The 14556-nt window shown below is 48.4% G+C and overlaps 1 protein-coding gene across 1 annotated transcript in view; it reads left to right on the top strand.

Annotated features, from left to right (window-relative positions):
• fign (fidgetin) overlaps window positions 1-13365 on the top strand; it is a 42725-nt gene extending 29360 nt beyond the window's left edge. The window contains exon 2 of the mRNA XM_063214666.1: window positions 11076-13365. Coding sequence (XP_063070736.1) covers window positions 11076-13282 — 2207 coding nt within the window. The 3' untranslated portion in view covers window positions 13283-13365. The remainder of the gene's footprint in view (window positions 1-11075) is intronic.
• The last annotated feature ends 1191 nt before the right edge of the window (window positions 13366-14556 follow it).

Here is a 14556-nt window from a genome sequence, read left to right as displayed (position 1 = left end):
ACACTCGAAAATTATTATTGCGCGCAATATAAGATAATGGATAGTCATTACTCTCCCTGCTGTCATGTTCACATACATTGCTTGCGCGCACACACACACACACACACACACACACACACACACACACACACACACACACACACACACACACACACACTTACACACACACACACAGACACTCTTGAAATATGATGCATCTGCTGTACTTACCAGCCACTTAATATCAGAAAGCCGCGCCTCTGTGTAATGATTTATAATTAACACAATATAATGTGGATTGCGCCTTGGTTATTGGCTAAATAATTAGCTCATTTTATTTATTTTGATAGATTACTGGGGAGAAGGTGAAAGGCGCCTCTCGCTACCGTTCCTCCATGCCATTGTTTTAAAGGACACTAAAGACGGAGGAACGACGTTGGCGTTGACAGGAAGTGTTGAAGCGGGGTGTCACTCGGTAATGGGCGCTTTACACTGAGGAGATGATGGCGTACTGGCGCTCTGAAAAAATCTTTTGCTTTCAAAGGGAAATCCTGAGGCAATACTGCCTGTGGAGCTGAAGTCTTATGCAATGCCAGCAATTACATGAGAAAATAAACAAAAAAGCAGACAGTTCCATGTCGTTTGGATGTATGTTTGAGAGCTTGGGCATGTAACACAGACAAATAGATTTGCTATTCGTTTGTGTATTTTTGTGTCTTTGTGTGTTTCATTGTCAAAGACTGATGCAGGTACTCATACTAAGCATCTCAGCAACAGGAGTCAAACTTCCTCAAGTCGTGACTTCTACTGTAGAAACTTCATCATTTGCTTTCAGAGACAGACAGTCAGCCAGGCAGACAGTTGGCTAGGGCCAGTCTAGCTGGTTGGCATTTGGCTTTATTTCAGGTGCTTAGGTGTAGCCCCTGGTGCACGTGGTGTGTCTCCTGTGCCCTTTGCCTCTTGCCCCACTCTCTCCTCCCCCACTGCCACCTCCTACACTCCCTGAGGCGTTGCTGAGCCCGAGGTGGCGGATGGCTGGCAGCGAAGATCGCAGGTGGGAGCATTGTATCAGTGGAGGAGGCAGCTGCTTTGAAAGGCATAATCGGTGTTTACTAGATTGAAATGATTACAGCTCTGTCACAGCATGGCTTCCATGGCGCCGCCACGTCTTTCCACCGAGAAAGAGGGAATCATGAATATTACGGTGATTTACAAAGAGTGGCCTTGTCACGGGTGAAATTGACTGCCTGACTGACAGGCCAACTACATTAAAGATAAGTGCGCCGTATAAATTCACACTCGCCCCTCTGTGTGTCTGGGTCGCTCTGTCTCGCCCTCTGCTTTGCATGGATTGACTTGATTTTTTCCCCCCTTGTGCTCCCCTCCTCTACCCCACACCTTCCTTGTTTCTGTGTTACTTTGTTTCCGTCTCTCTTTTTTATCAGCTTTTGATTTGGTTCATTAGCTGATCGACGACATCTCAGCACTGTATTCCTAGTGGACACGGCTCTTTGGCTCGTATGCTCAGTGGATGTGTCTGTTTTGACAACGGTCGTGAAGAACCCAACAGATACAGAATCAGAGTTAAAAAAAAAGATTACATTTAACATATTCAATTGATTTTGCTCTTGCCTGGTATGTTGCGATATCGTGGCATTATTTATCCATACTAGAAGCTGGTATACTGCTGTGTCAGTGTATGATGGACACAGATTTGACACATATTTAGTCTATTTCTACCTGTATGTCTGCATGGGAAAGTAAGAAACGTAATTTCAATTCTTTGTGTGACCAGCGCATGTAAAGAAATTGACAAGACTTGACTTGACTTGACATATTTGAGTCAATTTAGTGAAGCGGTGAGACACCCATGAAAAAGATCAGTATGGAACTGTAAGAGAGAATTGCTGATATGTAGACAATGCAGTGTGTGGAGCGGAGTGTTCACAGCTCAGAGCTAATGGAAAAAGCTCAGCTGTACAGCTCAGGAAGCCTTGGCAGTAAAGACATCGCTTAGCACCCACCCAGCGGGGAGAGGGGAGCTAGGATCCACACAGCCAGCACCACCACACCGCACTCATCAGAACAGATTTCCTGCTATTCTTTTGGCTGATCAGAGAACTCACTTCAGGTCAGAGGAGCTAAACGTAAGTCTAGGGAAGGTAAGATGGTGAAAACTACAGTACGAGATAAATATAAAATTAATATATATATATATACACTTTAATGTTTTGTTTGAAATGAAGGAGAATATTGAACTGCTTTAGCAAAGAGTGGCTAGCTCGGGGAGAGGGTGATCATTTTGGACAAAATTGCACATTTCAATATCTATTCAAGATATACAATACAATAGGACAACTAGGTGTAATATACCAATTCATCAATACAATGATGATTGACAGTGTGTGGCTGTCAATCAGTAGCCAGTTCAAAATGAGATTTGAGATATTTATATCTTCATATCTCACATAATTTATCTAAATATAGATGCAATAATGCTGCATATCTGGGCTCTATACACGGTACTGCTGCTTGCTAGCATGTTTGCTTCACACTCCCCAACACTGCAGATGATGTGCAGGGAGGGCGTGGATGCACTGCTCTGGCCTCCACTATTTGCTTGCGGGTGTCCCTGGTCCCAGCCCTCCCCCTCTCTGTTTCGAGCGGTGCTAAGTTTAGCACATTCACTCTGGGCTGCGTCTTAACTAATATTCTGGCCTTGTTAGCTTGAGCTTGATCAGAATGAAGCACCTTTGGCAAATTGTCACTACTCTCATTATTACGAGCTGTGGTTCAATCACAGGTTTGCTCTCTCTTTCACTCTTTTCCATCTCGCTCTCTCTCTCTTTCTCTTCTCTCTTCATCTCTTTTCCCCTCTTTGCCTTTCAAGTTCAGACAATTAACGAAAACACTAACGATGTGGACTCCTGTTCTGTCTTTGACACGCGTTTGGGGGTAATTAGTTGATTAATCTTGTTTAGAGCTCTTAATTAAATTATTGTACCCAGGAGGTATGAGTGACAGTGCAGGTTTTGTTGTGTTGCGAAGCTGTTGATGGTCAGGCGGTCATCTCCTGCTTGTCGTTTGTGAGTTTATGTGCTGCTGTGCTGCTGTGTGCTGAGAAAAGCAGTGTCATCGCTGCTGCAGCAGATGCTGCCTTAAAGGTACACTGTGGAATATTCCCGTTCCCTGCTTCAAAACTTGCCAGGGGGCTGAGAAATGACAATACAATACAAACAGCTGTTGTAAAATAAACCATGGTAAATCATGGTTTTCATGGTTTTTGAGCATGATTCACTATGTCTATGGTGACTGTGGTTCAATCATGGTTTGACTATGGTTTAACTATATACCCTTACGAAAAATTGTTTTACTCTGAAAACTAGCCATGATTTCTACGGTTTATTGTTATTCATTAAATTACACTTAGAGGACGCTTTTTTATCCCCTCAAGGTCTCACAGCAGTCTATGTCCATGATTAGGCAACATTCTGTAGGCCTGCTTCAAGATTTGCAAACAGGACGGATCTTCCCTTATACAAAAATGTACAATGATGGAAATACTTGAAACAAATGGTAGCGGTAAATATTTGCTAGAGAGAGAGAGAGAGAGAGAGAGAGAGAGAGAGAGAGAGAGAGAGAGAGAGAGAGAGAGAGAGAGAAAAAAACATGCAAGTCTGTGAATGGACAGTAAAAATTGTGATGGTGCTGAAGAACTAAACATGTTACTGTAACAGGGTGGATGTTGAAGGCCTCTGCCAGCCCTGAGGGGTCACATGACAAGACTGTGCAGAGGAATAAAGAGGGCAGTCAGCCAAGTCAGTCAGGCAGCCAGCAAAAGGGACATTGACTGATTGACCGATTTTGTTTCAAATGAGGGGCTAAATGACAGCTTCCGGCTTAAAGCGCTCTTTCAAATGACTAATATATGGATCCTCAAATTGAGTTTAAGCGGGTTTTAAGTTGATATGCGAGATGAATGGGCCCGAGTTGCTGTAACGATTACCACTGCAGATTGAATTAGGATCACACCAGCCTGCCTGCCGCTAGCCAGTAGAGGAGAGGTGGGGGACTGAAGGAAGCTTTCTGGGGGGGGAGGTGGTGGGATGGGAGTGTGGGGTAGGTAGCCTTGCAGTTGTAGATTATTAGCAGAATATGAACTTGTTTTTATTTTTAAGTGTAATTAATGTCTGTCCCCAGTATTTCCATGGTTGTCATAGCAAGAGGCCCTGTGTGTCTTTGAGTGTGTGTGGGTGTGGGTGTGGGTCTGTGTGTGTGTGTCTGTCTGTGTGGGTGTGTGTGTGTGTGCGTGTGTGTGTGCCTTTGAGTGTGTGTGTGTGTGGGTGTGTGTGTGTGTCTGTCTGTGTGGGTGTGTGTGTGTGTGCGTGTGTGTGTGCATGCGGGCGGGTGTGCAGCGTTCGTGCAGCATGAAAGCAGAAGCTCTCGTAATTATGTTTACATCCACAGATGAAAATCCCGGGCCTGTAATGATCAGTAATTATAAATATTTTTCAGGCTTTCTCTCCGGCTTCGACGGAGGCCATTGTGTTGTGCTGCCAGAGAGAGAGAGAGAGCGAAAGAGGAAGAGAGAGAGAGAGAAAGAGGGAGAGAGAGGGAACGGGCCGCAACGGTGCTTAATTATGACATTGCGCACGACTAAATCCAGCAGTCTGCCTCAGCCTCGCAAACACTTTGCCGGCGTAATCACGCTCAAGACTGACTTTAAAGAGCTCATTACAGTTAGTTTTCTAAAGAGCACTGTATTAAACACAGTTACCTAATAAGCATCTTTGGTGGTGGTGGTGGCGGCGGCAAATTGCTGGGAAATGGTAATGAGTCTGATTACACGGCCGTTTCAATTAGGGACAGCTAGCCACAGTCCAAACACATACAACCCCGTCCAAAAACAAAACGGAGAAAAAAAACTTAAAGGGGGAAATGTTGTGTGTGTGTTGGGGGTAGTGGGTGGCTGAAACCTTGATGCAAGGGAATCTTGCTAGAAAGCTGCACGCCGGAGCACATGCTTGCAGGTACACACATAAATACACGTGCGCACGCGCGCACACACACACACACACAGTCTCAGCCACATCCACACGCAATCTTGCAGACTGACACACAAACACACACCCATGCACACACACACACACCTGGGGGGGAAAAAAGGAAGGGAACTGCTGGGCCACCTCTGTGCTTCCTTTCAGGAGCCCAGTAATGAATAGAGAATTGTGCGAGCAGCAGTCCAATTTACGCACTAGGAAATTGGATGGACAGAGAGGAGGCCCAGTTGTGTTTGCTTAAAAACCGGCCAAGGCTACCGAGATTAATAGTTCCCAAAAAGGTCAGCCCGTGTGTTTCGTTGCTGATGATAGCAGTAGCAGAGAAATTAAACACCATGTGTCTCGCGATTGCCTGCACATGTTTGCCAGTCCGCCTCATGATGAGTATTTTTAAAAAGATATATATTTCGATAGTCACCAGTTTAAATGGTTTTATCTACCCACCTTTTTCCTGAGATGCTAAAGGCTAATATTTGGGATGGTGTCCCATGAGTCATGGCCATTGTAGACATCACCACATTTTCCTCTCGTCATTATAAAGAATCTGCTGGAAATAACATGCCTCACACTTTGCCTCACCTACTGTACGTGTGCTCAGTTTTTCAAGTCTTTCTAAATATATTAATAATTCAGCCTCTTTGTTACAAGTCTAAATGTCAAGGTAAGTGATCTGTGAAGAGGACAATTAAAACTGACCTGATGGATTTTAGCATTTGTCTCTGTAACCGAAGGGTTCTGTGAATGTCTGTAAATACAGACTGGCATCATGTAATGGCGCGTGTATCTCACACCAGTGGATTCCGCGTTGAGGTGCGACGCCTTTGCAAGTTAAGTCATGGTCCTCAACACAGAGGGAAAGCACTTTTGTCATGTGATGAGGCTTGCTCAGTTTTCCCAGCGTGTCAGCGATGTTCTGTTGCCACGGTGAATTTCTGTTGCAAAACACCAAAATGATCTTCTGTGCCCTGACCAAAACCATGCCTAACCCTAACCTGTCTGTAAAGCAATGTTTCTGCTGCTTCTCTTTGGCCAAGAAACAAGCAAGGGACATGGTGAAATTGTGCTCAGACCAGAGTCAACTTGCGTAGTGCACAACTGCGATAGACGTTTCAAGTCGGTGTGTTATCTTATTTGAATGATGCCATGTTGCTAAATAGTGTTTTCTGGAAAATGCCTTTTGTGTTAAAGCATAGGCCACAAGCTGGAGACAATCTTCACGGTGCAGTGTGGAGGATGGTGGCAACTATGCTGCCTATTGCAAAATTTTATCTTTTCATGAATATTTACAAAATACTAAGTTAATATTTACTAGTATGACCAAAGTACAGTAACTTTTGCTGCTAAAAATGTCTATTTCTGGAAATTAAAAATGGCTGACACAGAGAAGATCCACCTTTTCAAGTATGTCAAGTGCAATTTCCACAGTCATAATGAATACTTAAAATTTGATGGTGGTGGTAAGTATTCATGAAAAAGGTAACATTTGCGAGTGGGCAGCATGAGTTCTGGAAAGAAACTGCTAAAAAATATTACACAGTGCACCGGTCAGTGAAGCTGGTGGTGTCGCAGTCAAGGGACGAGTGGTTTGGTTAATCAATGTTGGCAACTGTTTTGCTGATTGTCTTTGTTTACAACAATTGCACCAATTGAAAGCAGAATTTTAGCCAAAAAATTGCACATTTTGCCTTGACTATGTACTGTATATCTGTGTTTGAAGACAAACAAGGCCTCCTCTTACAAGGGAAGACACAACTTGGGGCAGTAACCAATGATGCACAGAATCCAAAATGCCAAATGACATAGTTTATCAATGTTTACTCTATGGTAACCGAATCAATGGCATCAATAAGACAAGGACAATACTATCAATAAGGACTCCGATAAATCCACATGCCATATTTGAGTGAGATTGACTCCTAGAGCCTGTGGTCAATTCAAACACAGCCTATTGCTCGCCCTGGGCTCAGATCAGAATGAATTGCACACTGTCAAATGGCATCATCTTTTGCCTTATTTCATCCGTTTCCCCTTGGATGTTTGTTTTCACAGGCTGTGTGTGTATGTCTGTGATCGTGTGTGCTTCTGTGTGTGTGCTTCTGCGTGTGTCTGTGGTTGTTATCATCTTTGTGTGTGTGAGTGTGCGCGTGTGTGTGTGTGTGTGTGTACTGTATGTTGTGATTGCAGCTGTGTGTGCGTCTGTGTGTGTGTGTGTGTATACACATCTGCTGTGTGTTTGTGTGGTGCCACTAAGCTAGTAGAGTAGTGTGCAGGAGAAAAGCCAGCGCCATGTTTAATCCCCGGCTTTGATTTATTAGAGTTTGAAGCAGTCTCTGTAAGTGATTCATCTCGCGCTGTCCTCCTCCTGAGAAGAGGAGAGGAGAGGAGAGGAGAGGAGAGGCCTGGATCTCTCGGCCACCCCCCCTCCCACACACACACACCCACCCCTTTATAGTTCAGTAGCCCTCGCTCACTGTATTTAAATCATTCCCCTCCTCTATAGCTTTGTTCCCCTTTCATTACCTATCAGAGGGCGTTTGCGCATCTGAGCCACTCTTGTGTAGGCACTCCTGAGTAGGAGCACCACTACTAGCACTATACAGTAGGGGCTGTCCAAAGTGCCGCATTATGTAGATGGAATTCAAACATGAGAAGTATTCTTTTCTTTTTTTTCTCTCCCCCCCCCCTCCTCTCCTTCTTCCCTTTTCTTTTTTTTCTCGTTCTTTTTTGTCTTTCCGCCCTCGTCACACACGAAAACTGTCATGTGCAAATGGCGAGGAGTTGCACGGTCATTTCCTTTTTTTCACATGTTTTCGTCACTTTTCCTTTTTTTTTCTCCCCCTCTCCTTATTAACCAAATCCATGCTGACAAGCTGTTTGGTGGGAAGGCCGGGCTTTTCCCTTTTTTTCCCAAACCCACGACAAGGGATGTTACGCATGACATCTCACTTCAGTTGCTAAGCACTTCACACTGCGATTTGTGAAGTTGTTAAATTGCGCAAAGCTGGAGTTTTATCCCTTTGTTAGTGCAGGAAAGAGCATTCATAAAGCCCATTAAAATGAAAGACTGGAACATTGTTTAAATCCTCCTTTTCCTGTGTTGTAGCACTGTGGAGGATTTCTTTTTTCCCCCAACCTCTCTCCTGTGAGAAAAAAAAGAAAGAAAATGATGGAAAATCTTCCTGTGTTGCAGTAGCACGGTGCCACCCACGTCCCTTTCCCTTTCTCAGAGCCACTGTTTCAGGGGTTGAGGGTTAATATATAGGGGGAAGAATAAAAGATGAGTAATGCAATAAAGGAGACATGCAGCCGGGGACAGAGACGTGAGGAAAGACACAACTGGCTTTTATTTACTTGAATTCACAAGGCAATCACTGGCACTCTCCTAAGCAATTACTGTGCGAGCTCGCGCTATTTACTACACGCAGCCGGCGTACCGAGAGACAGACTTTAACCCCCCGAAGATCAGGATAGGGGATAGGAAGACGGCCCTGTGTTGTTGGCAAGTGTCTGTGTTGTCTGGTTCGCGCCTCACGTAACAGCCCCCTGTGATACGGATTTGGAAAAAGTTGTGCATGATCTGGAAAACTTGCTGAAATGCGTGCCGAAGAGGGGGAATAGTGTTTGTTTCTTGTGTCATGGTTGATTTCCTATAATTATGATGGTATATTTACGCTAATGCCACAGAGTGGGCTCATTTAGGTGTTTTTATTTTCATTATTTCATGCTTTTTTCCTCTTTCCCCTTGGTGCATTAAGTATTAAGCTGCCATATCTGTGGCTTTTGGGCTGAGGTTTTGTCTGAGCGTTCGTTTCCTTAATCATTAGCCGGCTAGCCTGTCATCCGTGCCAGCCATAGCGCAGATCTCTTTGACTAAAACCTTGTAAATTAACACAATTAGCGCAGCATCATCCCGCTAATTAGCCGCATGTCTGCTATAGCTGCCGCTCTGGCAAACGAAAGGGGGGCAGTGGGGTGTGTGTGAGTCTCTGTAGTGTGTGTGCGTGTGTGTGTGTGAGAGAGAGAGAGAGAGAGAGAGAGAGAGAGAGAGAGAGAGAGAGAAGGGGTCACAGGGGAGGCATTGGGTCGAGAAAAGCTCATGTGAGGCTTCTTCGGCCGTGTGTGCGTGCACACGTGCGTGCGTGTATGTGTGTGTGTGTGTCTGTGTGCGTATGTGTGTGTTGAAAGAAGGGTGAGCTGCAAGGCTGTGCCTTTCACTTTCAAGCCCAGTGCTTAAATAAACACTGGAACTGGATGGATGAAGCACTCCAATTTTATATTAGCACGTTATGTGTTCATATTCTTTATTTTTGATACTCTGAAGATTCTTATTTTGGCCATTATAATACACAGAAACGTATAGTCTTTTCTTCCCTTTCATGTCATGCATTCTTGTTATTCACTTCTTTTCCGTGTTTTGGTTGTTATGATACTGTAATGTGTAGTCCTTTCTTCCCTTGCATGCATGGGGATTTGTGATCTACGGGGTTGGGGTGTGGGGGTGGGCAGAAGGGTGGGGAGGGATTGTGTAGATATAGGCGAGACACAGATCAGATGTGGAAGCACAAAGTGTGTGCCGGCGCGGTTTGACCTGTATTACTTGTGTCAGCTTTAAGGCGGAGGAAGCCTGGCTTAAGGAAAACACTGGTTTAGATACAGTAATGTGTCTCTAGGCTAACAGAGCACCGCACCTTTGTTGTCAGTAGTGATCACAGTCCCCACCGCGCCTGTACGTGTGCGGGTGCGGGTGCGTGTGCGTGTGTGTGTGTGTGCGTGCGCGTGTGTGTGTGTGCGTGTATGTGTATGTGTGTGTGTGTGTGTTACAAAGCAACTGCGACGGCGGCATCAGTCTGCTTCTTGAGTAAATGTCTCTTTGATAATCCCATGCTGAGTCTAAGATGACAGCATATGTAACTACTTGTGTTTGCAGATGGAGTTTAGGATTAAGCTTGATAGTGGCTTTTGAGCCCCAGAGGCAGCGAGAGAAAAGAGGGACTGGAGAGGCAGACAGTGAAAGGAGAATCAAGGGAGGGAGGGAGCGAGGGAGGAGAGAGAGAGAAGGAGGGAGGGGAAGCAAGCAGAGACACAGAGAGAGAGAAGGATAGAAAGGGAGCAGGGAGAAGCAGAGAGGGAGAGAGAGGCACACACGCACGCGCGCGCACACACACACACGCACACACACACACATACAAGTGAGGCATGTTTTTCCCTCCCACCCTCAATCCTTCCTTCCCTTTTCCTCCCTTCTACTCCCTCCCTCCCTTCCTCCCTCCCTCTCTCTCCCTCTCCCTCCTTCCCTTCCCTCTCACCCTGTTCGCAAAGGGAAGCAGGAGGCAGGCACAGGGGCTGTTGTAATTCACGCCGAGCTCTGGGGTTTGTGTGTGATGAAAGCAACGGAGCGCTGCCTTGCCTTTGCCTCTGCCTCTGCCGTGCCTCGCCTCGCCTGCCTGCCTGCGAGCCAGGGAGATTGCTTTGCTGCACTCCTCCAAGCAGATTTGAAACTGTCTAGGACTGCCTTTTAGATGAGACTTGGATTATAGAGTGACCCTGTGATGTCTGTGTCAGTCCGCTCCTGAGCCGGGTGCATTATACTGCGCTAACCAGGTGCCGGGCCTCCAAATCCGCACTGCTCCTATGATGCAGACTGTCAGGAGTGAGCAGCAGCAGCAGCAGCAGCAGCAGCAGGCAACCTGTGATATGTCGCTTTGGTGTTGTGTGGAGTAAGAGGAGGTGGGTGGGGAGGTGGTGGGGGGGTGGCCTTAGCATGAGAAAGGGAGGCTCTTGTTTTTTGGGCTCTCTCTGTCTCAAGTCTCTTTCTTCTTTTTTTCCAACAAAAAAAAGGTACTAGGGCTTTTTGTTGCAACCACTGTTCTTGATGTCACTGTTCTTTTTTGACAGGCTCTTGCATTGACTCTTGATTCTGACGCACATGTTCTCACCTCTTGTCTTTTGTCTCTTTGTCTGTCTGTCTGTCTGTTTGCATCTGTTGTATTTTGTTTTGTGGTGGTTGGTGGTGGCTGTGTGGTGTACGTATTGTAGGCTTAAAGATGCAGTGGACCCCAGAGCACGCCCAGTGGGCGGAACAGCACTTTGACATCTCCTCCACTACCCGCTCTCCAGCGCACAAGGCCGAGGCCTACCGGGGCCACCTGCAGCGCACCTACCAGTACGCCTGGGCCAACGACGACATCTCGGCCCTCACCGCCTCCAACCTCCTCAAGAAGTACGCAGAGAAGTACTCGGGCATCCTGGAGGCGCCGCCCGGCGAGAGGGGCCTGCTCTGCACCTACGCCGCCGACGGACCCGCCCCCGCCGCCCTGCTCAACGGCCGCAAATCGGAGGCGGACTGGCAGGACGGCATCTACCCCATGAGCTGCGCGGCCGACGTCATCGCGGCCAGCAAGGCCGGCGTCACGGTCGAAGCCGCGGCCAGCGTGGGGAGCTCGGCAGGGTCGGTCACCGGCGGCAGCCTAGAGCCCAGCTACTCCAGCAGCAACTGCGGCGGTGGAGGGGCTGGCGGACACGCGGGACAGGACTTTGCCGCCGGGTACAACGGCGCCGCGTACCTGCACTCCAGCTACAGCGGGCAGAGCACCCCCGGCCTGCCCTCGCCGCACCCCTCGCCCCTGCACAGCGCCGGGCTCCTCCAGCCGCCTCCTCCGCCACCGCCTCCTCCCCCGCCCACGCTAGTGCCCAGCTACAACGCGGGCTCCCCCAACCTGTCTGGCTACAGCTACGCCACAGCGGGCTACCCTCCGCAGACTCCCGTGGCAGGCTACAGTCCGGGCGGAGGGGCCCCGCCTCCTCCCCCGGCCGCGTACCTGCCGTCAGGCATCGCCGCCCCCACCCCTCTGCCCCCCTCCACTTTGCCCGGCTACACGTACCAGAGCCACAGCCACGCGCCCATCGCCCCCACCCCGCTCAACGGCAGCTCGGCCAACTCTCTGAAGAGGAAGGCGTTCTACATGACGGGCCAGGGTGACATGGACACCTCGTATGGAAATTTCAGCTACAGCCAGCAGCAGCAGCAGCAGCAGCAGCAGCGCTCCACCCAGAGCCCCATGTACCGAATGCCCGACAGCAGCATCGCTGACTCAAGCAGAGGCAACGGATTTGACAGAAACGCTGAGGCCTCATCTTTGGCGTTTAAGCCCACCAAGCAGCAGCAGCAGCAGTCCATGTCCTCCGATCAGCAGCAGCAGCGGAAGTTCAGCGGGCAGTCGGCTGGCTCGCGGGCGCTCACCCCGCCCTCCTCCGGCTACGGTTCCGGGGGCAAATCGTTCGGCTCGGGCGGCAAATTTGCCGACGAGCACCGGCAGCAGCACCCGGAAGAGCAGCTGAAGAACAGCGACGCCAGCCTGGTGGAGCTGGTGACCAGCGAGGTGCTGCAGCAGGGCATGCCGCCCGTGGACTGGAGCGACATCGCGGGGCTGGACATGGCCAAGGCCACCCTGAAGGACGAGGTGCTGTGGCCCCTGCTGCGGCCGGACATGTTCAGCGGGCTGGGCGCCGGGCCGCTTCCCCGCACCGTGCTGCTGTTCGGGCCGCAGGGCAGCGGGCGGACGCTGCTGGCGCGCTGCGTGGCCAGCCAGATGGGCGCCGCCTTCCTGCACCTGAGCGGCCAGGCGCTGGCCTCCAAGTGGGCGGCCGAGGGCGACAAGCTGGTGCAGGCCTCCTTCCTGGTGGCACGCTGCCGACAGCCGGCCGTGCTCTTCATCTCCGAGGTGGAGCTGCTGCTGTCGTCGTCGGGAGGGCTGGCGGAGGACAGCCCCGTGCAGCGCGTGAGGAGCGAGCTGCTGCTGCAGCTGGACGGCCTGCTGGCGGCCGCGCCCGATGAGCAGGTGCTGGTGGTGTGCTCCACCTCCAAGCCGGAGGAGATCGACGAGCCCCTGCGCAGGTACTTCATGCGGCGGCTCCTGGTGCCGCTGCCCGACCCAGGCGCGCGGCACCAGATCATCAGCCAGCTGCTGTCGCAGCACAGCTACTGCCTGAGCGACAAGGAGGTGGGGCTGCTGGTGCAGCGGACTGAGGGCTTCTCTGGGCTGGACGTGGCGCGGCTGTGTCAGGAGGCCGTCATCGGGCAGCTGCAGCAGCAGCACGGCATGGCCGGCTCGGACTTCCAGCAGGTGAGGCCTGTCTCCTACCAGGACTTTGACACCGTCTTTTGCAAAATCCAGCCCAGCATATCGCAGAAAGAACTCGACACGTACACTGAATGGAATAAAATGTTTGGCTGTTGTCAATGAGGAACAGCGCAAAACAACAAACTGAACACAAACACAAACAGACAAAACACATGTTGACACAAAAAGGCAAGCCTTTTAGAAAGACGGGGGAAGCGCTTCAGAATTATTTTGTGGTAAAAACATTCAGTTTCGAAGAGGGGAGAAAAGGGGGTGGGGAAAGGGGGGCACAAATACAAAAATGGTATCCCAAACCACAAAAGACATTGAAAAGACACTTGAAAAAAAGACTTGAACAGTTGCAGAGCCATGCTTTTAGTCATCGTCTGGCAATCTGCACAAAACTCAGCAGCAGTCAGAGAGAGATACTGTATGACGCTCCAACACTGCTGAGGCCAAGCCACACCAACCCATGGTGCACTGTAAGTAAGTTGACTTCAAGGGGAAGGAAACCTTTATTTGCTCTTCTATTGTGTGTGTATATATATATCATTCTGCTGTCTTTTTGATTCTGTTGCTATCAAGTGCCTGAAGTGGTGCTTTATCATTTTTTTGTATTTTTCCTCTTGATTTGCCTCACAATCAACATTGGTGGCGCGTGCTAATATAGAAAGCTTTAAGACGAGACTAAAAAAAAACAACTCACAGCTCCTGCTTTGTCCTCTTTTTCTTTGTTTTCACATGAAACAACAGTATTCCTCAATCATGTCTTGTCTCGCAGTGTATGTGTGGACAGGAGAAGAGACAAAAGGTCATGCGGCATTGGTAATTTGGACCCTAACTTATGAGACTTCATTTATTTTAATGTCGTTGAAATGATGAGAAAAAGAGAAATCTCAGGAAAGTGATTGTGATTTGTACAGTACCTCAAAAAGATTGTGTCGAAAGCACTACACACTGCTGACAACATTAGGCTTGGGTTTCTGATTTGCGTTATCTAAAAGAAATGAAACAAATGTAGGTTTTACCTCAGTAGAATAGTTAATGGCAAGGATATGACTATGAATGTACCAGAGATTAATTCTGGAATGTTAAGAGGAAAAAATTGGAGGAGTAATTTCTTTCCATTTTTTTGTATAATGTATTATTTTTTCTGTCATTTAATCTCTTAAATTCTGCTCTAAATTCTATCCTCCTTTGAATTCTGCCCTTATTTGTTGTTTTGGTTTCTGTTTCTCCTGCTATGTCAGTGTAAAGTATTCCATTGCACCTCTTTTGTTTTGTATAATCAGTGGCAGCTGATGAGGCTGTGAAGATGGTGTCTTTAACAGGGCACCAGTGATGAGCACACCATCAACCCCTTACAGTACCTCTCCTCATAGACAGTGACTAGAGGT

Source organism: Engraulis encrasicolus, chromosome 13 (assembly GCF_034702125.1).
Source record: "Engraulis encrasicolus isolate BLACKSEA-1 chromosome 13, IST_EnEncr_1.0, whole genome shotgun sequence".
Classification (NCBI taxonomy): domain Eukaryota; kingdom Metazoa; phylum Chordata; class Actinopteri; order Clupeiformes; family Engraulidae; genus Engraulis; species Engraulis encrasicolus.
This window is presented reverse-complemented; position numbering and strand designations above follow the sequence as displayed.